Source organism: Bufo gargarizans, chromosome 4, assembly GCF_014858855.1.
Source record: "Bufo gargarizans isolate SCDJY-AF-19 chromosome 4, ASM1485885v1, whole genome shotgun sequence".
Lineage (NCBI taxonomy): Eukaryota > Metazoa > Chordata > Amphibia > Anura > Bufonidae > Bufo > Bufo gargarizans.
Window position 1 is genome coordinate 99,514,980 of NC_058083.1, and position 24,463 is coordinate 99,539,442.

The 24,463-nt window shown below is 45.8% G+C and overlaps 1 protein-coding gene across 8 annotated transcripts in view; it reads left to right on the forward strand.

Moving 5' to 3' along the window:
- Window positions 1–19,174, forward strand: part of MFF (mitochondrial fission factor) — a 39,316-nt gene extending 20,142 nt beyond the window's left edge. For 5 of the 8 annotated variants that reach the window (XM_044290603.1, XM_044290599.1, XM_044290601.1 and 2 more), the window contains 4 exons: window positions 8,314–8,472; window positions 8,660–8,716; window positions 14,863–14,947; window positions 17,858–19,174. In XM_044290603.1, coding sequence (XP_044146538.1) covers window positions 8,314–8,472; window positions 8,660–8,716; window positions 14,863–14,947; window positions 17,858–17,989 — 433 coding nt within the window. In that variant the 3' untranslated portion in view covers window positions 17,990–19,174. The remainder of the gene's footprint in view (window positions 1–8,313; window positions 8,473–8,659; window positions 8,717–14,862; window positions 14,948–17,857) is intronic. The other 3 variants (XM_044290604.1, XM_044290605.1, XM_044290606.1) reach the window with 3 other exon arrangements.
- Window positions 19,175–24,463: the final 5,289 nt, after the last annotated feature.

Sequence of the window (24,463 nt, forward strand, 5' to 3'; positions counted from 1 at the left end):
CATGAATAGAATCCTTATTAATTGTACACATTTTATAACTACTGGAGCTGGGGGCCGGAGCACAGTGAACGCACCGGCTCCCAGTCCCTCCCTGCTATTTTCTGATATGTATCAATATCGGCCGAAATGGATTAGGTGCATTTTCGGCCAATATTTTCGGCCGCCGGAATTTCGGTGCACCCCTACCAATAATGGACGGGGCAGAGATGAGGTCTCCGGAATTTTTGGACCAGGGCAGAGGGCATGTTCCTCTCCTTCCTCCTCTAGATGCCCGGCTAAAACCTCCTAAACTTCCCCCAGCCCTTCCGGTACCTGTCGGCCAAGTGGCTGAATTTCAGGTCTGAATATACGGCCGCGGGTGGGGGGGGTTGGTAGCCGCAACCCCGGTGGGGCTCTGGGCTCCAGGCTTGCTCCTCTTCATCTCGTCGCGGTCGCTGGAGGCTGCACGTGTCAGGAGCGCAGCTGACGTCACTTCCGCTGAAGTAAGAGGAAGGCGCCCATAGTGGATTCCTCCAGTGGTGGAGCGCATGTGCATTCCACACAGACGACCGGAAACAAGATAGCGGCGCCCTACAGCGTTTCTTATGACGTGGGACGCTTGAGGCCTCGCGTCTCATCCGGTTGACTCTCTTAGGAGGAGTCCTGGAAAGGGAGAGGAGGAGCATCGCGGCAACAGGAGTGGTAAGTGCCGAGGGCATTTAAACCTGAAGGGGGTTAGCAACAAGGTGCATACATTATGGATTCCTCCAGCTCTATTAGGAGAGAGCAATACCCAGAGCCTCCTGTCCAGGGTCATGTGAGTAGGAAAACCAGACTTGGGTTTAAAAAATAAAAATTCTAAAAAATATTGCTAGTCATGTTTCCTAAGGGGACAAAGAGACTACCCATAAGGTTGAACCTAAAAGATGTGCTACCTGCAACAAAAGGCTTCAAGATACATACGCAAAAAAATTATGCGTGGATTGCATCAATAAAATAATGAAAGAATAACAGCCTTCTCTCATAACGGACCTTAGAGCAATTTTAAGGGAAGATGTAAAAGCATCTGTGACATTCCTTGTACCCCGTCCAATTATTGGTCATACCCCGAGAGCTAAGAGACCTAGAGAGGTCTTGGATTCCAACTCAGAGGATATGGAGGTACAATATACTCAGTCGGACGATGGGGATGGAGAAGAATTGGATTCTTTACCCTCCACATCCTATGATGAGCAGCGGAAATACTGCTTCTCATCAGATGATATGGACTCTCTTCTCACTGCCATTCGGGGAAACTATGGACATAGAAGATGAACAACAAAAAAGATCCATGTGTTTGCAGGCTTAAAGGGAGTCTGCCACCTCCATATGGCCATATACAGTGCTTACATTGTCCTATAGCACACCTATACATGAATGTAATGGTACCTTTTGTCTTTTTCTTTACACTTGCAGAAGCTGGAAAAACGAACTTGCAAGTGCCCAGAGGCGGCGTTCACTGTGTTGGAGCACAGGCTGCTCTGCCATTTTTATTTTTTTTATTGTTTCCCCGTCCCAGCCTCTGCCCGCCCTCCTATTCCCTTGCGTCATCCTTCGGTCCAGCTGGGATCCCGGTCACTCCGGTCATCAAATGATCCATCACCATGGTAAAAGATCATGTGATGACCGGAGTGACGTCACCACAGGTCCTGTTCAGCAAAGGAGACAGACGAGATGCCGGGCATCGCGATCAAGTGGACTAAGGTGAGTTACATTTTTTTTTTTTAATTTTTTTTTTTTAACCCCTCCAGCGCTATTTTACTATGCATTGTATATTCAGAATGCTTTTATTTTCCCTTATAACCATGTTATAAGGGAAAATAATAATGATCAGGTCCCCATCCCGATCGTCTCCTAGCAACCGTGCGTGAAAATAGCACCGCATCCGCACTTGCTTGCGGATGCTTGCGATTTTCACGCAACGCCATTAATTTCTATGGGGCCTGCGTTACGTGAAAAACGCACAAAATAGAGCATGCTGCGATTTTCACTCAACGCATAAGTGATGCGTGAAAATCACCGCTCATGTGAACAGCCCAATAGAAATGAATGGGTCGGGATTCAACTCGCGCATCGCATCCACGCGGAATACTCGCCCGTGTCAAAGGGGCCTTAGAATAATAGCATGGTTAGGTAGAGCAGACACTAGCAGATTGCTAGTGTCTGACAGCTAATTAGGTCCAAATGAGATGGTAGAAACCCTTTAATCCTAACTTCTACAAACCTATGAATGGAGAATCAAACTAATATAAAAAGTTTTTACTTAACCCCAACACCTCCAAAACAAACAATGACGCCGGTGGGAGGAAGACTAAAATTCTTTCTCCCAGTATGGCACCAGATAACTCTAAACCCGTGGGCGCTTCAAATCATACAGGAAGGCTACGAAATAGAATTTTTGTCAGGGTCCTGAATAAAAATATGTGCTGACTTTGTACGGGAAAAAATAACTCAAAGAAATCTGATAGAAGACATTACAAAACTAAAAAAATCTAGGTGCGGTGATTCAGGTCCCAAAACATCAGGAGGGCAAAGGGTATTATTCAAGACTGTTTCTTGTAAGAAAACTGGATGGTTCGTTCAGGACCATAAGGCCCCTTTCACACGAGCGAGTTTTCTGCGCGGGTGCAATGCGTGACGTGAACGCATAGCACCCGCACTGAATCCTGACCCATTCATTTCAATGGGGCTGTGTACATGAGCGTTGTTTTTCACGCATCAGTTCTGTGTTGTGTAAAAATTGCAGCATGTTCTATATTCTGCGTTTTTCACGCAGCCCTGGCCCCATAGAAGTGAATGGGGCGTCAGTGAAAAACGCATTGCATCCGCAAGCAAGTGCGGGTGCGATGCGTTTTTCACTGATGGTTGCTAAGAGATGTTGTTTGTAAACCTTCAGTTTTTTATCACGCGCTTGAAAAACGCATCAAAACGCATTGCACCCATGCGGAAAAAACTGAACGCAATCGCAGACAAAACTGACTGAACTTGCTTGCAAAATAGTGCGAGTTTCCCTGAACGCATCCGGACCTAATCTGTCACTCTCGTGTGAAAGGGGCCTAATAAATTTAAAACCTCTGAACAGATCAATAAAATATTGACGCTTCAAGAGTCTATCAGATCTACCATACCTCTAATTCCTCCAGGGGCGGTAATTTGCACCCTAGATCTGAAGGATGCAATTACCATGTGCCAATTCACCCAGATTACCGGAAATACTTAATATTTGCAGTAAGGGAAGAAGGAGGGGGTGAGTCATTATCCATTCCAATGTCTTCCATTCGGAATATCATCGGCCCCTCGGGTATTCACAAAATTAATAGAGGTCGTGGCTTTTCTCAGGATGACAGGAATAAAAATCGTACCATATCTGGATGACTTTCTTCTAATCGCAGACTATCATGCTCAGACTGTGATCTGTCTCCTACAAGACCTAGGTTGGATCCTAAATTGGGGAAAATCAGACCTGACACCCAATACCAGATAAAGTTTCTTAGGAACTGTACTGGACTCGACATTACAAAAATCCTTCCTTCTGGAGAAAAGACCGGAAAATCTGTAGGGAATAGGGATTTTTCAAAAGAAATCGGGTTGTACAATCAGAGAGGCAATGAGCATCCTAGGCCTGATGACAGCTTGTATCATGACAGTGCTATGGATCTAGTGTCACACAAGATTGCTTCAGTAGATGATCCTCTCTGTTTGGGATGGGAACCATCAGTCCTTAAATCAAAAAATTCTCATAAAAGACAACGCTCGGGAATCTTTGGAATGGTGGAAGAATATGGACAACCTGTCAAAAGGATTTCCCTAGAACCCAAGCCCCTATATCAGTGATGGCGAACCTATGGCACGGGTGCCTGAGGTGGCACTTAGAGCCCTCTCTGTGGGCACCTGCACCCTTGAAAAAGTCTACGGTGTACCAATATACCTTTTCCTGCCATTCATCAGCACAGGGTGCGCTATGAACATCATAGGCAGCGCACTGAATGTAGGCAGGATATTATAGCTAAATGATAAAGTACATGGCAGATATACTATACTGGACTGTAGTATTCAGGTTAAATTGCCGTGTTGGCACTTCACGATAAATAAGTGGGTTTTGGGTTACAGTCTGGGCACTGGGTCTCTAAAAGGTTCGCTATCACTGCCCTATATCGTTGTAACAGATGCCAGTCAGCAGGGATTGGGGGGAAAAGATTTGAAATCATTGCTTCCAAGGAACTTGGGATCACGAGATAAAGGGGAGATCCTCAAATTACCGAGAACTGGGTCAGCACATAAAAATTTTGTCAGACAACATGACGACTGTGGCGTTTCTCAAACACCAGGGGGGACAAGATACCCTCTACTTCAGAGTCTCTCTAACGTGATTTTTTTTCTTGGGCAGAGGGGAAAATCCTATTTATTTCAGCGGTTCACCTGAACGGGTCAAAAAATCAATCAGCAGATTTCCTCAGCAGGCATTACCTAGACCCAAGTGAGTGGTCCCTAAACAAACAGGTTTTCCTGGATTTTACTGCGAAGTGGGGATATCCCGAAATAGACCTTTTTACCACACGGAAAAATACTTAAACAAATTCCTTCTTCTCCCGAGACCCAGCAGGCCATCCGACTGCGGTAGATGCCTTGTCCCAGAGATGGGATATGAAGCTGGCTTATGCTTTTCTCAGAAAGATCAGGATGGGGGTCATCACATTTTTTTAATTTATTTTTTTATAGCCCCGTTCTGCCCGAAACAAGCGTGGTTTCCTGTCCTAACCTCGCTGGCTTTGGAAGATCAGATTACGCTTCCCCTGATACCAGATCTGCTGTCTCGGGGTCCAGTTTCGAACCTGAAAATAAGCAGGCTAAAGCTAACAGCGTGGCTTCTGAAAGGGACTTATTACAATTACACAGGTTTTTGGACAATGTAATATCAACCGTTCAAAAAGACCATAAACAAGTAACTGCTGCCATCTATAATACAATTTGGAAGAAATTCTGCTCATGGATAGCTTTGAGAAATTGAAATCTGCTGCTTCCAGGTCTGGTGGAAATCCTGAACTTTCTACAAGATGGCTTTGATAGGGGTCTTAGACCAAGCACCCTAAAAGTCCAGATAGCAGCCTTGAGCTGGTTTCTAAATGTATTCCTTGGCAAAAAATAGATGGAAAAGCAGGTTTTATAAAAAGCAACCACACGGATTAGGCTAACCCTGAAATCCTCAGTCCCACCTTGGGACCTGACAATAGTTCTTAATGGTTTAATAAAGGAACCCTTTGAACCTATGCAAGATAGCTCTTTGAAACATGTATACCAAAAAACGGTCTTTCTAATGGCTACTACATCGACCTGTAGGTTAGGTGAAATTCAAGCTTTAACCACCCGAGAACCTTACCTTTTAAAATTTTAAATGATAGGGTCATCCTTAGACTAGATCCAACCTTCTTACCAAAGGTAGTTTCTACGTTCCATCTAAGGCTACTTTCACACTAGCGTTCGTCGGTCCGCTCGTGAGCTCCGTTTGAAGGGGCTCACGAGCGGACCCGAACGCAGCCGTCCAGCCCTGATGCAGTCTGAATGGAGCGGATCCGCTCAGACTGCATCAGTCTGGCGGCGTTCAGCCTCCGCTCCGCACGGACAGGCGGACAGCTGAACGCTGCTTGCAGCGTTCGGGTGTCCGCCTGGCCGTGCGGAGGCGTGCGGATCCGTCCAGACTTACAATGTAAGTGAATGGGGACGGATCCGTTTGAAGATGCCACAATATGGCTCAATCTTCAAGCGGATCCGTCCCCCATTGACTTTACATTGAAAGTCTGGACGGATCCGTACGAGGCTATTTTCACACTTAGCTGTTATATGCTAAAATAATGCAGACGGATCCGTTCTGAACGGAGCCTCCGTCTGCATTATTATGATCGGATCCGTTCAGAACGGATCCGATCGAACGCTAGTGTGAAAGTAGCCTAAATCAGAATTATATTGCCTACCTTTTTGTGCGGATCCCAAAAATGACAGGGAAAAAAAGCTTCCACTTGCTAGATGTCAGGCGTTCTCTTCTCTTCTTATCTATTGAGAAGCTACCAGTGGATTTAGGCAGGATGCTAATCTGTTAATACAATTTGCCGGCCGAAACAAGGGCAAGAAAACTTTCCTACCAGTTGCAGGCAATATCCTGTCCTCAAGATATCTGAGCCAATTCTACCAGAGCAGTTGCAGCTTCGTGGGCAGAATACGCAGAAGCTTCTATTGACCAGATTTGCAAGGCAGCTATATGGTCAAATTATCATACCTTTTGCAAACACTATAGATTAGATATTGCGGGAAACCATGACCAGAGGTTTGGACGGAAAGTTCTCCAAGCCATGGTCCCTCCCTAGGTCTGTATATTAATCTGGTATTACTCCATGTTGTGCTGTCATATAGGACGTCCTGGAAAAAAGGAATTAGTCTTATTGTATTTGTATTTCCGGGAGTCCGACATGACAGCACCCGGAGTTCCTCCCTATTTTCCCTTAAGATTATTATTTACTATTATTTAGTTTAAGGGGTTTTTCTGTAAGATATCAATTATTGGGTGATCATTTAGAAAACACTGGAGTGGGGGGGGGGAGACTTTTAACCTCCTCTGTTTCCTGTCCCAATAGTGGGCGCGGGGAGACATCCTCCATGTGGTGCTGTCATGTTGGACTCCTGGAAATACAATTACCGGTAAGACTAATTCTTGCTTTTCTCTGGTCTTTTTGACAGAATCTGCAACAGAGGTTCCAACACAGATGTGAACAAGTGTTGGCTAATATATTATGTATTTGAATTACTGCAAATTTCATACTCCTCATCTGGTAAAAATACTCCTCAAACATGGTGTAGTATTTTTACTCTTCCGGAAAAAATGTAGTGCGACCTCTGCCCCCCCATGTGTCGGGCCCCTCAAAGGTAATATATTTACCCCGCTTCCCACGCCGCTCCTGTTCCCCGCTGCTGCTTCTTCCTGTACATGGGTGAAAACATCCTGTGTGTGGGGGGGGGGGGGAGGAGGGAGAGCGAGCAGCCAATGGCATACAGGGACAAGCCTCCCTAGCATCGCGGGTGGCGCCAGGGAGGCTCATCCCCGCCTGCCATTGGCTGCCCCGTTCCTGACACAGGATGTTTTCATCCCTGTACAAGGAGAAGCAGCAGCGGTGCGGGGAATAGGAGCGGCGCAGGAAGCGGGGTAAGTATATTACTTGTGATGAGCCCGGCACATGGGGGGCTGTTGGAGATGTTGGATAACGGTTCAGTTTCTCGAGTCCTCTGGCGCTGATCCTTCTTGTGTGCTGCAGTACCGCAATATCTGCTGCTTCAGGGGAGCTAAAATGAAACCATTATATACAAGATACTGCGCACTACCTTCCCCCCCTTCCTATCCTGCTAATTCTGCTAGAACGGGATAACCACTCCGTGTCAATATTTAAATCAAGGTTACCTTGTTATTGACTTTTATTCAGTGGTTTCCTCTTCACTCCTATTGCAGGTTTTCTTACAGGATGTTCCGTGGGTTCGGTGTCTGTCTGCTGGAGCGCGCCCCGGCCGCTGTATATAATTGTTAGATGTTGGATAACCCCTTTAATAGTATCCCACTGCTTCAGCTCTACAGCTCCTATGCAGACCGCCATAGAAACAGACTACATCAATCTGTTCTTTGCTTATTTCTAATTTACCATATGTAATTTTGAAAGGAGCATGACTACTAGATCAGACTACACCAGGTTTGTAGTCTGTTGCTATTGGAGGCACACACTTCACAGTTTGTAATAGATTTTTAATAAAGACTATTAGCAATTTTTTTTGTTTATTAATTTTAAAATCATTGGAGCAATAAAAAATTGGTTGTGTAGGTGGAGCTTCCCTTTAAACTAGTAGACTACTGCTGCCTGAGGATTGGCCATTCACTCTCAGCCCTCGTGTTTTGTCAGTGCCTTTTGTGACTCCCTGAACATGCATGTGTATCCAGCTTCTATCCTTTTTTTTTTTTTTTTGTTTCTTTTTATTTCTCCTTTGCTAATTCTGTTGTATATTTCCACTGTGTACCTGCTCATTCTTCCCATTTCCCCCTTCTTTTTTTTTTTTTTTTTTTTTTTTTTTTTTCTCCTTTCACCTATACTTGATGCTTCCTTTTCTCTCTGGTATGTAGGCCTCCACCTCTCCTGCTGTGCATCTTACATTGCTGTTCTTTCTCAGATATCCGTATCAGCAGTCATATGTATCCACCTTTCTCTGCCACACACGCACACGGTCTGACTTCTGTGTTTCTTTTTGCTGCTCTCCTCTGGTCAGCCCGACTCCAACTGCCCCCACAGGCCGCCTGAACCTTGCTCCCTCGCTCCCCGCAGATGGAGCAGACCCTTTCTCTGCCCGTGGCATTCTGTCGCTCATCCAGACCTCCACCCGCAGGGCTTATCAGCAGGTCCTCGATGTGCTGGATGAAAACCGCAGGTGAATGTCTACCCTGTTCCCTGTCCTAATTACCCTACTGCCACACCCCGCAGTGCTTTCAAATTTGAATCCACCTTTGTGGGCATTGGTTGCTCCAAAGCGTGCAGCTGTTGAGTGATTTTTGTTTCCTGTCCCTTTTTGTCTTCACCTTCCCGTTCTGTCCTTGTTCTCCTTCTTAATGCTCTAGGCCAGTCTTGCGTGGTGGGTCTTCAGCCTCTGCTCCTTCTCATCATGATAATCCAAGGTAATCAGCCATGTTTGCCAGTGTGCTGCTTGTAGATCGCTGTTTATCGCCATTTGGATTGCCGAAAATTGTGCTTATCGCTGTTTTAAGACTAGGTCAGTGGAATGTTTGTTTGACTGGGCCTACAGCAACAATCATTGGACCCTTTCATGAGCTACAGACGTATTATGACACTATTGCAATGGTGCTGGCATTTGCTCTTATAGCAGCCGTGAGAGCACCGCATAGTGTATCAATACAGTTTTGCCAATAAGTAAAATCTATGAAAAAGGTCTTTATCAAATTAAACAAAAAGTCCCTGTGACAGGAGGTTTCCCAGCATTAAAAGGGTTGTCCCATCTTGGTCATTGGCGCAGATCACTAGGATATGCCTCCACTGTCTGATTGTGCCTAACCTTAGAACATAACCCGGGTGCCCTCCATTAATTTTTAAGGCACTGGCTTGGCTATTTCTGTAAGCCCAATAGAAGTGAATGGAGTGCGGTGCGCTTCCTATTCACTTCAATTGGACTTCCGAAAATAGCCGAGCATGCCCTTAAATTGTCTGTAGTGCAGGTGTAAACTATTGGATAAACTACCCATCTGACGCGGTCCTTAATGTTTAGCTAGCCTTTATTTCACTGGTTTGATTTGATAAAATAGATCAATTTTCCATGCAAAAGCTTTGGAATCGGGTGATAATCCTACATGAATCTGCCGCCCTAAATTCACAGTAATTACAGTTTTTCTGATTGTTGCATGCCGCATCACTTTTCTTTCTATTTTTTTTCTTTCTTTTTTTACTTTGCCACACGCAACACATTGCACCTCTAACATAGACTATACGATTGTATGTAGAGGCCTCCTATTATCCGTGTAGTCCATGACCTGACACAGTAAGGAAGTAGAAAGGCGAGGAAATAGAGCAGGGCGACTCCACACCTACACAAAGGGTCTTTGTAAAATGTAAGAGAACACTTACAGAGCTCCAGTTATAAACACCAGCAGTTTTACTTTTCTGCTAGATTACAAATGCGTGACTATTATTACACCAAAACCAGGCATAAATATTATAGTGAATGACCCCCATTGACTTGTAATGTCAGAGGTCTTTATGATTTAACATACAGAATAATGTTGAAAATCTCAGCTTGGTACACCAAAGGCTGGTTCATTACGACAGTTTCCATAAACTTGAGGGAAAAAAAATTATTTAGCTAAATGTAGGATTCCCTAGATGGAAAGGGAAGTGGGATTACAACTAGCGAATAGGCACATGGAAATGTAAAGCTCCTATCTAGGAGGACAGAAGTGGACTCTCTAGTGCCCCATATTGGATGACTATCCTATAAGCCAGTGGTTGGCCGGTTTCCTATGTAGATGAGATATACTCAGAATAGGTCATCAATATCAGATCGGCGGGGGTGCTGGGAGTCGGACCTCGCGATCTGATACTGATGACCTATTCTGAGGCTCTTCAGCTTTTTGAAGAGAACGCAGTACTCTTATGAGCGCTGCTTCTCTTCACGGTTTACCTGCTGCCTGTCGAAATCGTAGCAGTGAGCAGACTAATTACATCTCCTCCATCCCATACACCTCAACGGGAATTACTAGTTGCACTCCGCCTGCTTTTTCCTATTGAAGTGAATGGGGATGGAGGAGTTGTAATTACACCTGCTCACCGATGCGAGAGAAGAGAATGCAGGGCTCACCGGAGCCCTGATTAGCTGGAGTGCCAGGACTCGGACCTGAGGATAGGTTATCAATATAGAAAGCTGGACAACCCTTTTAAAGTGTAACTGCCATTTTATTTTTATTTCTGTAATGTATAGGGGCAGTGATACTGACCATTTTTGTAATATACTTTAATTACTGAAATCGTACATTTCTATTAGAAAAATAGCTGTAAATTGGCCCATTTTGAGCCTTAGCAACGCTCCTCTGTCTTCTGTTTACATAGCAGGGGAGACTGTGCTCAACACTGACCATGTTATGTGTGGCGAAACCAACCTCGCCACTGGGTTTTGGAGAGGGCTGTTTAAAAGCCTCTTGCCTCAGGATTATGGCCCATAGTAACTTTAAAGGAGAAGACAGACCGGCCGCACAGCTTAAATCTGTCTGTAGAATTGTATTTTATGTTATTATGCGTTCGGTTAAATTGTATGTTATGTGAGGGTACCCAGATAGCTAATAGTATTGTATTCGTGTATTCTGAGTGCCATTCACCTAATGATATGCACTCAGACTTGAGCTATCTGGGGATATGTTAAATGTCTGTGTTTGCTGTGGGGGTGTGCCATTGTGTGTTTGGGTGGTGATTCCTGTCCTGTTGTCTCCGCATGTGTATTGGTGATCTCCCCTTTGTCCTGAGAGATAATTGGATTGTCTTTGGTTGTCTCCGGGACAGAGGGGAGGAAACCATGATGCATTGTGGGGATATGTTGTATCTGCAACAAACTGTAATAAAAACCAGGCTGGGTGTGCCAGCACTGCAGAGCACTGCTTGACCCTCAACACGGAGCCTTGTCTCGTTATTGGGGGGATTCCATGTATGCTGTTGGAGACTGATTGCCAGGAGTGTAAGCTGACTGATACGCTTTTCCTGTTCGCCTGCCGACAGCTATCTGCGAGGTTCCAGTTTGGAGTGCTATTTTGTATCCAGTTCGGGAGGTTGGTGTTCTGCAGTAGCTGTGCCTGTCTCTCGGAAAGGGGCATATCGCCTAAACTGATTTTAACCCCTTGTCCGCTGAAAAGGTCCGTTACATTGGTGGCAAGCAGCGGGATCGTTCCTACAGCCAGAAGGACAGCTACAGGAGACACCATTTCTGTGGATTCTACAATTTAAGGGCAACGCATGTCTCAGTACAGTGACCCTAAAAGCACCAGGATGGAACCAGCAGTGGAGTACAGATACTCTGTGGAGGAATTTGACCGTATGATGTGGTTGCGGCTGAACTTCTTCGGACCCAATCCAGCTGAGAAATACGTGAAGTTCGTGAGGAATCTAGTGTCTACGACCCTACTATACCGGGCAGAAGGTGACGGTCAGCTGCCACGTTGGGTGGACCTCCATCGGAGGTTACGGTTGCGGGACAGTGGGAGCCTAGTCTCCATTCCCCAGCGTCAGTGTGAAGTGCAGGGAGAGGAGAGCAGCGGCCTCCCTCCCCAGCGGCAGGCTGAGTTACAGGGGGCAGAGGTAGTTGTTCCTGCCCCCCAGCAGCAGAGTGATGTGCCGGGAAGGCAGTGTGAAGTGCAGGGAGATGAGAGCAGCGTCCTCCCTCCCCAGCGGCAGGCTGAGTTACAGGGGGCAGAGGTAGTTGTTCCTGCCCCCCAGCAGCAGCATGATTTTTTGGGAATTGGGAGCCGAGTCTCCATTCCCCAGCGGCAGACGGAGTTACAGGGGGCAGAGACAGTCGGTCCTGTCCCCCAGCGGCAGAGTGTCCTACAGGGAATAGAGAGCCCAGTCTCCTTTCCCCAGCAGCAGGACACTGTATTGGGAGCGGAGGCGGTCGGTCTCCCTCCCCAGCGGCTGGAAGTATGTATGGGAGAGGAGCTTGTTACCCCCTCTCCCCAGCGGCAGATTAACGCACCAGGGGGAGACAGTAAGCCCCACAACTGTGCAGATGGGACCGTGGTCTCTGCACTTACAGCACAGGGGGTAGGGACAGTCGGTCCTGTCCCCCAGCGGCAGAGTGTCCTACAGGGAATAGAGAGCCCAGTCTCCTTTCCCCAGCAGCAGGACACTGTATTGGGAGCGGAGGCGGTCGGTCGCCCTCCCCAGCGGCTGGAAGTATGTATGGGAGAGGAGCTCGTTACCCCCTCTCCCCAGCGGCAGCTTAACGCACCAGGGGGAGACAGTAAGCCCCACAACTCTGCAGATGGGACCGTGGTCTCTGCACTTACAGCACAGGGGGTAGGGACAGTCGGTCCTGCCCCCCAGCAACAGGGCTGTTTAGCCAAAGGGGAGACAGTCAGTTTCCCCCTCCAACAACCAGACTCCAACCAGGCTTCTTCCGTGGTAACGCTGGCACCAGGGCAGAGTACCGCTGATCCCTGCCCACAAAGCAACCTCCACTCCAAGCCAGGGAGCAACTCAGAGACCGGGAGTACCAGCTACAAATATAATCTTGGTGGATTCACTGGACAGAGACAGGCTACGAAATTCAGCAGGTCCAGTATTTTGTTGTGGGTGGGCTGCCAGACTAACTCGGGTACCGACCGGCGTGAGGTCAGGTATCTGGTTAGTCTTCCCTGGGGGGGGGAGATGTGTGGCGAAACCAACCTCGCCACTGGGTTTTGGAGAGGGCTGTTTAAAAGCCTCTTGCCTCAGGATTATGGCCCATAGTAACTTTAAAGGAGAAAACAGACCGGCCGCACAGCTTAAATCTGTCTGTAGAATTGTATTTTATGTTATTATGCGTTCGGTTAAATTGTATGTTATGTGAGGGTACCCAGATAGCTAATATTATTGTATTCGTGTATTCTGAGTGCCATTCACCTAATGATATGCACTCAGACTTGAGCTATCTGGGGATATGTTAAATGTCTGTGTTTGCTGTGGGGGTGTGCCATTGTGTGTTTGGGTGGTGATTCCTGTCCTGTTGTCTCCGCATGTGTATTGGTGATCTCCCCTTTGTCCTGAGAGATAATTGGATTGTCTTCGGTTGTCTCCGGGACAGAGGGGAGGAAACCATGATGCATTGTGGGGATATGTTGTATCTGCAACAAACTGTAATAAAAACCAGGCTGGGTGTGCCAGCACTGCAGATCACTGCTGACCCTCAAGACGGAGCCTTGTCTCGTTATTGGGGGGATTCCCTGTATGCTGTTGGAGACTGATTGCCAGGAGTGTAAGCTGACTGAATGCTTTTCCTGTTCGTCTGCTGACAGCTACTTGCGAGGTTCCAGTTTGGAGTGCTATTTTGTATCCAGTTCGGGAGGTTGGTGTTCTGCAGTAGCTGTGCCTGTCTCTCGGAAAGGGGCATATCGCCTAAACGGATTTTAACCCCTTGTCTGCTGAAACGGTGCCGTAACATTATGTAAACAGAAGACAGAGGAGCGTTGCTAAGGCTCAAAATGGGCCACTTTACAGCTATTTTTCTAATAGAAATGTATGATTTCACTAATGGCTTTCAAGAAAAAGACCTCCATCTACAACCTTTTGGGGGGATTTCCCTTTGTCAATGCAAAGCAGGGTACTCTACAAGGAGAAACTTTATTCCCCCAGAACCGCATCAAAACCAGTACCCTGCTCTGCACTGAGGAAGGGCAAAACCCCTGAAACAGCTGTCTGCGGATGGGTGTCATTTTCCTATGGAAGTCATTGTTCCCTCTTTTAGGCTGGGTTCACACCTGAGCGTTTTACAGCGCGTTCCTACGCGCTGTAAAACGCTCAACAAGGAGAAACCAATGATTCCCTATGGGAATGGTTCACACTTGGGCGTTTTACAGCGCGTACGATCGCGCTGTAAAACGCCCGACGCTCCAAAAAGTACATGAGCGACTTTTGGGGCGTTTGTGGCCATAGGACACTGTAGTGAATCACTCAAACGCGCGTTTACTATTACAAAAACGCGCATAAAAATGCGCGTAAGCGCGTTTGCGCAACGCTCAGGTGTGAACCCAGGGTTAAAGGGCCAGACATTGGCTTTTAGGGTAGCTTTAGGTGGCACTAGAGAGCTAGTTTTAGTTCTTCTGTATAAGGGCTTATTTCCATTAGGGTCCATTCACACGTCCACAATATGGGTCTGCATCCGTTCCGTAATTTTGTGGAACAGGTGCGGACCCATTCATTTATAATGCAGCTGGAATGTGCTATCCGCACTTCCGTTCCACAAAAAAAAAGAAAAAAGAACATGTCCTATTCTTGGCCGCAATTGCGGACAAGAAAAGGCATTTTCTATGAGAGTGCCGGCGATGTGCAGTCCGCGGAATGCACATTGCCGGTGTCTGTGTTTTGCGGATTCGCAAAAGACATACGGACATGTGAATGGACCCTTACTTTTATAGGCCAGACAATGCTCCCTGGGCCAACTTGGCTGCACAAGGAGAAATGTAATTCCCCTAGGCACATGGAGTGATCCACTAGCTTCAGGGCACTAAGTTTTGCACTTGTGCCAGTTTTAACCCATCTTTTAAATATGTGTGTTGGCATTGTGCTCCTGTAGGTATGCAGTTTCTACATTGGATGCCTCCATGGATGGAACACCAGATGACCTGTCATTAGTGGATGCAGCTTCACTCAGAAGACAGGTTAGTCATTGTGGCGTTGGGATCAAATTGCTTCACACTTCTGGAGATATACCACCATCAAATGTATCTAGAGGATGACGTGTCAAAAAGGATAGCTGTGTACTTATAGGGGTTTTTCTGGGCTATTTATAAAACTGTTCTTTGTAATGCGATGTAGAAGGAAAATTGTTAGGTTAATACTTACCAATCCTTCACTCCACTGATGCTGCCGTCCTCGCAGAGGTTGCGGGCTCCTCCGTCCAGGTCCCAGATGTGTGTGCTTCTTCTCCTGTTCAGCTGCACTTACTGCTATGGGGAGGACAGGGCTTAGTGGGAGGTGGCAGAGCTTTGAGCGCCCTGCCGGATAAGAGGCGCATCTCACTCCAGTGCAGGGAGATCAAGACTTTTTTTTTTTTTTTCTTTAAACAGTGCCACTTTTCTCCATGGGATGTGTTCGGTATTGCAGCTCTATTCACTTAGTGTGCTTATATGACGAAAAGGTGGATCAGTAGTCGGGCCAATTTTATGGGGTAAGCGTTTGTAGAAACGCTTGCTAGCAATCACCTGATGAACAAACAAATGCTCGTTCATTGGGTGATCTTATCTTTGGGGCCAAAAATGGTTGTTTCTAAGCAGGAGATCTACTTTTGTAAAGATAAATCTTCTGCCCAGAAACAGTGATTCCTTATGATAACAAGATCACTGCTGCATGTAAGTGAAGCTCTCACCTCCTCTGGTGATCAGGCAATTATTAGGAATATTGGTTCATTCCCGATAATTGCCAGTGATATCAGTCTATGTAAAAGGGTTGTTAGCCTCCTGAATAAGAAGGCGCTATTATTTTGGCTCCTACAAAGCAATTAGTCAGCCACCCTTACTACATGACAAGTGGTGATGGGCACTGTACAATACAGTAAGGGCCTCATTGAACACCGCAGTGTAGCATGCAGCCATGTGCCTTAGGTCTTGCAGGCTGGCTGCCATTTCAAATCCTAAAAGAGTACTGTATATCTGTTCTGGACATCCTCATCAGAACTATTAGGTGACGATAAAGGAGTTTTTTTTTTGTAAATTGAGCACAGCGATTACACCTGAATTATCAGTCCACCATCATCTCCAGTGTTGTCTACATGTTTTCTCCTGCATACAGAAGCTATTGAATTTAAAGGGAACCTGTCACCATGATTTTGCGCATAGAGCTGGGGACATGGGCTGCTAGATGGCCACTAGCACATCTGCAGTACCCAGGTCCCATAGCTCTCTGCGCTTTTATTGTGTTAAAAAACTGTTTTGATCGCTATGCAAATGACCTGATATGAGTCCTGAATCCGGAGAGGAGTCAAGCGGAAAGGAGCCCAGCACCGCCCCGCGTCCTCCGAATCTCCTCCTTGCTGGCTGACGTCACAGAGCTGGAGCGCCGAAATCTCGCGATGCGCGAGCTAGCGCATTCGTAGTTCGTTCCCTGTGCTGATGCCAGTACAGGGAATGAACATGATGCCGACACTGCGCATGCGAGATTTCGGTGCTCCAGCTCTGTGACGTCAGCCAGCAAGGAGGAGATTCGGAGGACGCGGGGCGGTGCTGGGCTCCTTTCCGCTTGACTCATCTCCGGATACAGGACTCATATCAAGTCATTTGCATATCAATCAAAACTGTTTTTTAACACAATAAAAGCGCAGAGAGCTATGGGACCTGGGTACTGCAGATGTGCTAGTGGCCATCTAGCAGCCCATGTCCCCAGCTCTATGCGCAAAATCATGGTGACAGGTTCCATTTAACTGTATTCATCAAAGATGAGAATTTCTAAGGCCAAGTTCACATGTGTGTGAGAGGCTCATGCTGGAAAAAATAAATAAAACTGCACCCGACTGAGCACATTACATGATGTTAGTGGGGTCCGTCATGTCATGGTTTTCGGCTCTCCTTTTTTGGTTTTCTGCTCCTATGAAGGAAAATAAAAACTAAAATGCCTTGAGATGTGAACCTAGCCTAAATCTTTAGATAAAATATTCCATTTATTACGTACTAACTCCATACACAAAAACATTTTCCCTTGAGGTAAAAAAATAATCGCTCACAAATTCTCTTAGCAAGGACCTTTTGTGTAAGGCCGGCCATACACATGAGAGAGCATTAGGCCAGTGATAGGCAAACTGCGGCTCTCCAGCTGTTGCAAAACTACAAGTCCCACCATGCCCTGCTGAAAGCTGTAGGCAGTCTTTGCATGCTGGGAGTTGTAGTTCTGCAACAGCTGGAGAGCCGCAGTTTGCTTATCACTGCATTAGGCCAACAGCTATCATCCCCTCCTACGCAGGCATGCTTGACTGAGCAAGCATGTGTTCTCCGCAGGAAGATGGGGAAGCTGCAGCCACACGATTTTGAGCATCTTATCTCCCTGAAAACAAACGGATGGGGCAGTAGAAATACAACATGTCCGATCTTTATCTCCTCCGATTGGGGGAGAATCCAGAGGCCCACATACACATTAAATTAGATGCTCGACTGACATATATCAAATGCGTATTGCCAAATTAAAAGGGTTTTGCAGGCGGTATATAGCAATGACCTATCCTCAGGATAGTTTATCAACATCCGGCAACGCGGCCGATCAGCTGTTTGAAGAGGAGGCTGCTCTCCATGTGAGCGTTGCGTCCTCTTCATTACACTGCTCGTCGGCTCCCTTGCAGTGGTGGTGTGGTGTAATTACAAGCACTCGCTCCATTCAAGCGACGGGCAGTGTAATAAAGAGGAAGTGGCGCGCACATGGAGTGCGGCCTCCCCTTCAGACAGCTGATTTGCAGGAGTTCTGGATGTCCTAAAGATGGGTCATCAATATATGCTGCCTGCACAGCCCCTTTAAATCAAACCATTACTGATTGGACGAAAAAATAGGACCCACATTTTTATTTTATTTATTTTCTAAATTCACAGATAATCAAACTGAACAGACGCCTTCTCCTCCTGGAAGAGGAGAACAAGGAGAGGGTCAAGAGAGAAATGGTAATGTACTCCATCACTGTGGCCTTCTGGCTCCTCAACAGCTGGTTCTGGTTCAGGCGTTAAGATCTTGCCAGAGAAGGGACTACACAGACCTCATACAAGGAGACCCACAAACCTTACGACAACACAGACAGTAGTGGGAGAGACCTAAATCCACAGCACCGCCATCAGCCTTCTATGGGAAAAATACTTGTCATCGCTTCCCTCCAGCTGAGCCGCAAAGAGTGCATTCAGCTCTGGCTGTGACTGGGTTAATGTATAAAAAAGTGTATTTTCATTGTCTGTTATACTGGAGTGAAGTCTGTGTCGTCTCTGAAGCCTTCTTTCTACGTACAGCATGCAATAATCATTCCTGATTTATGAGACTCATCAACCGCTGTAGGTTTCTGTTATAAACTGTGGGACAGGGTTGAGATGGTTGAGATGAAAGCATCACTATAGCATGAGAGGGGGTTGTGAAAAAAAAAATATCTAGATTTTCAAGATGTTATCAAATGCAATTGTGACGAGTCTCAGCTATGACAAAGGGAAACAAGTTTATAGCACAATAGAGCTACAGTATGTTTTATACATATATATTATAGATATGACTGAGCTAAGTTTATTTGCATTTCTTGGCATATGTGCACAGTCCTGTACATAATGCTTGTGCCTCATGCCATTGTGTGCAATGACTGAAATGCATCAGCTCTGTATATTAGGATGCGCTATGGAGGTGAAGATTGCGTTTCAGTAACTAGATCGAGGCCCGGTTTACACATGCAGTTCTTAGGGAATTTTTTATTTTTTTTTCCTTTAGCCAAAACTTGGTGTGAATCAGAAGTGAAGGGAAAATATAAAGAAAAACTTATATTTGACTTCAATTTTGGATCCACTCCTTAGGCCAGAGACACACGAGCAAGTTCAATACGATAAACTCGCAGGGTGTGTCAGTGAGGTCCCATCCTAACCTCTGCTCCTCTTGACAGGATTGCACAGCATTATACTGAATTATAATGCTATATAACTCTGTGAGTCCTGAGATCTATTGTATTACACTGACAGAATACTGTCAGTGTATTACCAAAGATTCCAGAACGGTTAAGGCCCCTTGCAGACAAGCGTGAGCTGATTAGTTCTGCCTGTAATTGCGTTCAGTTTTTATCGCGTGGGTGCAATGCGCATTGATGCGTTTTTCACGCGTGAGATAAAAAACGGAATGTTTCCAAACAACATCTCTTAGCAACCATCCGTGAAAAATGCATCGCATCCGCACTTGCTTGCGGATGCGATTTTTCATGCAGCCCCATTCACTTCTATGGGGCCTGCGTTGCGTGAAAAACACAGAATATAGAACATGCTCCGATTTTTCACGCAACGCAGAATTGATGCGTGAAAACCAACGCTCGTGTACACAGACACATTGAAATTAATGGGTCAGGATTCAGCATTCGCATCACGCATTGCACCCGCGCGGAATACTCGCTCGCGTGAAAGAGGCCTATGGGTTACACAGGCTTATAAATCAGTATAATGCTGTGCAATCCTGTCACAGGAGTGGAGGTCAGGGCGGGACCGTGCACTGACGCACGCTGCAAGTTTAACGCATTGAACTCATTTGTGTGTCTCTGGCCTTAGTGGTTCAAATTGACAAGACTGGAAAGTTTGGAAGCTTTTCTATTAAAGTAAGGGGTTGTCAGTGTTTAAAAATATGCAGTAGCAAAAACAGGAAAAAACCAAAACCTGTTACTAGGGTTGTCCAGCAGGATATTTGTCCCTACTGATCTGCAGTGCCTGGTCCTGGCATACAGTAAATGCAGGAGATGCTTGTTCAGCCATTCACTGGCCGCAGTGATGACCCACGTCAGCTAGTGTGTGGCTGAGCGGGGGTCTCCTGCCTTTTTACTGTGTGCCAGGCTGGGACCAGGAGAGCAGAACAGTGGTGACCCAGTATGCATTGGAGCAGAACATTGATGAGGTGAGTAATGCTTCTTATTTTTGTAGACTATTGTGCCCCCTATCTTTATCCCCCTGACAACCCCTTTACATCTTCGCTCCATTAAGATAAAGTGGGGAGGTATTCCACAAAAAAGGATGGCATCTATCTCTTTTACTACTGTGTTCTTAAATGATGTAAATTCACTGATAAACCAGGTACAATGCCATTACATGTAGCTGAGCTGAATGTAATGGTACCTTTCTCTTAGAAATTCATTGCTTCAATCTGGAGAAAAGTACTTTTTATCCATCCATATAAAAATTAGCAGTTTAGTGCACCCATGCTTCTTTTGCCAGCCATTCCCTCTCTATCTTGATTGACAGGGCCAGGTCCCTGCATAATCATCTCGCCTGGTCCTGTCAATCAAGGAGAGGGAGGGGATCTCAAAGTGAAAGGCACCATTGCATTCAGCAGAGATAGCCCAACAAGATATGCACCAAATGTGCCAACAGCCTTTACACTAGGACTGGCATTTATAGCGCCAGTCTCAGTATATCTGCCCCGTTGTGCCTGGTTTGAAGCTGGGTCTACATAACAACATGTGTCTCAGGAAAACGCAGCCAAATCACAGAAAATTCATTATGGTGCATGAGGGCAAAGTCACATGCAGTTTGCGATCTGTGACCAAAATTCTGAAGTGCTGGAGTTTCTGCGACTGTCATAACGCAGTCACAGCATGTTGTGTTGCATTGCGACCCCACTGACAATCATTAGATGTGGTGTCACAATGCTACATCACGATCTTCATGATATGTGACACATGTCACCGTGTAGCACCACCTAAGGGCCCTCTCACACGACCATATGCCCTCCGAGACATACGGTCTGTGAGCGGGCCACATGTCCTGGAGCAGCATTGTAATCTATGATGCTGTGTGTTTCCGTGTGCACGATCAATGCTGCTCGGGGACATATGTCCCGCTCACAGACCGTATGTCTTGGAGGGCATACGGTCGTGTGCAAGGGCCCTGAGTTTCCGAGTAACAAAAACCAACTGCAAACTTGTGAATAAACCACAAGGTGTAAACCTGATCTTATCTGAAGAGGAATCCTTAACCTTTTATTTCGTTCTTAAAAGAAATGCATAGTTGTGTGTGTATGCTCTTACATAATGTCATATTACTGGATATATTTATTTCTTTGTGGATACAGGAGACAGAATATGGGTAGACAAGCAGGACATAGGGACAGGTAGAAATTATCCACTTAAATGCCTATACTTTAACCCCATAACAGTGTTACCTGAGCTCTGCTTAGGCTTCGGGAAGAGGACCTAATAGTTCAGCCCGAGTAGCAGGAGTGATTTAAGCCTTCAAGTCTCGGCCTCTGTAGAAGATGATAGCGATATGGGCCTGGTCATGTTTGAAATCTGGCAATCTAAGCTTTAAAACAAGACCAGAATCGCAGCATTATCCTCTACATTGGGAGATATAGCCTTTAGAAATAGAGTGGGAAGTGACAGCAGCTGAAAGTGAAAGCATATCTCCTACACAGCCTGAGGTGTATGAAGGCTTAAAGTAGCTCCCACCCCCTTCATATCAGTCAGCCTGGATGAGGAATGGGTTGGCAGAATCTAATATATTAGCCCTCACACTGTTAGGTTGGCATTAAAATAAAAATATTTTTTATTTCCAAGCAGTATAACATAAAAACAACATAAATTTGGCATAATCGTACTGACCTACAGGATAAAATTATGGCTTTTGTACCACACATATATGTACCCCAAAATGGTTAAAATAAAAAATAAAAGGCTACAACTCGTCCGACAAAATTCAAGGTCTCGTATAGCTAAATTGAAGAAAGGGAAAAAAAATAAATAAAAAAAAGTTATCACTGCTGGAACAGAGAGGGGGGGGGGATTTGTTATTTTACTATGGGGTTAAAATGCGCTTCAGTCACCTAAGTTACGTGCCACCTAATATTAAGACCAATTCCAAATCTACAATAAAAAAAAATGAGTAATTTTAGGGAGGGTTTTTGCCATTTTAATGTGACTGTTGGGGGGTTACAAATATATTTAGGAGGATTAGTGCAGGTAGGGTGTAATCTGCTATTAGCGTGTGTACAACGTGTGACAAATCTCAAACTACACTGTAAATGTAATCGGCAACACGAAACGCTGTGCGTATGATGGCACTTGTTTTAGGGTGGGGTGCACGGGGGCTTCCAAAGGTTTTTGTGTAGGATTCATTTTATAGTTAACTTAGTTTCTAGTTTTGTGTGGGTTTTTTTTTCTCTCCTTTTATTGAATGTATTTTTAATGTCCTGCTTGTTACTTATACATATAAAACAGCAAAGTTGTAACTGTACAGAAGACAAATAAAAGTATTAAAAGAAAGTCACGCTTTGCTGTATTACTGGGAGAAGCAAGTGTACATTTAATTTATTTTTTTTTCTTTCTTGATGAACATTTAATTTTTGCGCTCAGACTGCTTGCAGCCCTGGGGCCGTTTGTCTCAATGTTCCTCACATAACTCACCACAGTTATTTCACCAACTGTTCTTCTACTCGTGGATATGAGGGAGATGATTGGAAAAGTACCTTGTTCTTAGGAAGTGATAAGTCTTGTCATACAATGAAACTAGGTTTGGACCTTTCTCCATCTCGTATATTGCAGTGCACATGTGCATAATCGCCTCCATTTGGAAAGGGGTGGGTGCTATTTAGGCTTAGCCTTAGGCCCCTTTCACACGGGCGAGAATTCCCTGCGGGTGCAATGCGCGAGGTGAACGCATTGCACCCGCACTGAATCCGGACCCATTGACTTCTATAGGGCCGTGTACATGAGCAGTGATTTTCACTTATCACTTGTGCGTTGCGTGAAAATCGCAGCAAGCTCTATATTGTGCGTTTTTCACGCAACGCAGGCCCCATAGAAGTAAATGGGGCTGAGTGAAAATCGCAAGCAAGTGCGGATGCGGTGCGATTTTTCACGCATGGTTGCTAGGAGACAATCGAGATGGGGACCCGATCTTTATTATTTTCCCTTATAACATGGTTATAAGGGAAAATAATAGCATTTTTAATACAGAATGCTTAGTAAAATGTAAATTTGAGGGGTTAAAAATAATAAACAAATTTATCTCGCCCCATCCACTTGATCACGTAGCGGATCTCCTTTCTACTTTCTTCAGGACCTGGCTAAAGGACCTTTGATGATGTCACTGCGCTCATCACATGGTCCATGATGAACCGCATCTTGTCCGGCCCTCACACGCGACGCCCGTGTGAAACCAGCCTTAGGGCTCATGCACACAGCCATAGTCATATCCAGAAAAATACAGATACCAGCCAAGAGCCTGCCACTTTTTTTTTCTTTTTTTTTTAAATCATTCACAAATGTCCACAAAACAGACAAGAATAGGACATGTTCTATGTTTTTGTGGGGCCATGGAACAGACTTAAAGGGTTTCTACCACCACATTTTGACCTAATTAGCTGTCAGACACTAGCGATCTGCTAGTGTCTGCTGTACCTAACCATGCTATTGTAATCCCTTTCTCTGCAGCGATTACCCTAAAAAACTAACTTTTATTGCTATGCAAATGAGCCTCTAGGTGCTATGGGGGCGTCTTTTCAGCACCTAGAGGCTCCGTCTACTCACCATGTCTGCCGTCCAGCTCGTCCCTCCAGCCCGCCCATCTCTAGATTGACAGCCTCCATTACGGCCGAATTCTCGCGCCTGCGCTGTGTGCGTCTGTATTCGGCGCAGACGCAGTGACTGTCTGACTGCACCTGCGCATCTCCACTGCTTGAGGCCGGGTGTTGTCTGTTCCTGGGAGCACTGACGTCATCGGCGCAGTGAGTGGTCCGACAGTGCCTGCGCCGAATACAGACGCACACGTTTTTTAGGGTAACCACTGCAGAGAAAGGGATTACAATAGCATGGTTCGGTAGAGCAGACACTAGCAGATCGCTAGTGTCTGACAGCTAATTAGGTCAAAATGTGGTGGTAGAAACCCTTTCGCTACCAGCGCCGTACATGGACGGCACTGGAGCGATAGGCAAACAAAGCGCCCGCTCGCACGTGCAGCGGGCATCATGGCCAGCAGGTCTCTGCTGTTTCAAACAGCAGAGACTTGCGGCTAACTACCGCGACTGGCAATAATGCCGATCGTGGTAATTAAAGCCTTTTTAGATGCCGAGATCTCATTTGATCGCGGCATCTAAGGCCTCATTCACATTTCCGTGTCAGTGACACATCCATGAAAAAAAGCGTATGCGTTTCATGTTTCATCTATGAAGCGGTCCGTGAAAGATCAGTGGTTGGTCTGTGTGTCAGTTTGTACCCTTGACATTGCTCAGCTGAAAATTAATTTCCAAAAAATCTCCTATTAGTCTTCAGTGAAAAACGGACACAGCACGGATGTGTGTCAGTGATTTTCACGGACCCATAGACTTCAATGGGCGTGCTTGGTCTGCATCACGGATGAAAGTTGTGCATGTACCCGTGATTATTATACTGACCCACGGTCAGTAAAAAATATACTGAAATGTGAACAGACACATTTAAATCAATGGGTACGTGTGCTGTCCGTAGAAAATGCAGACAACAC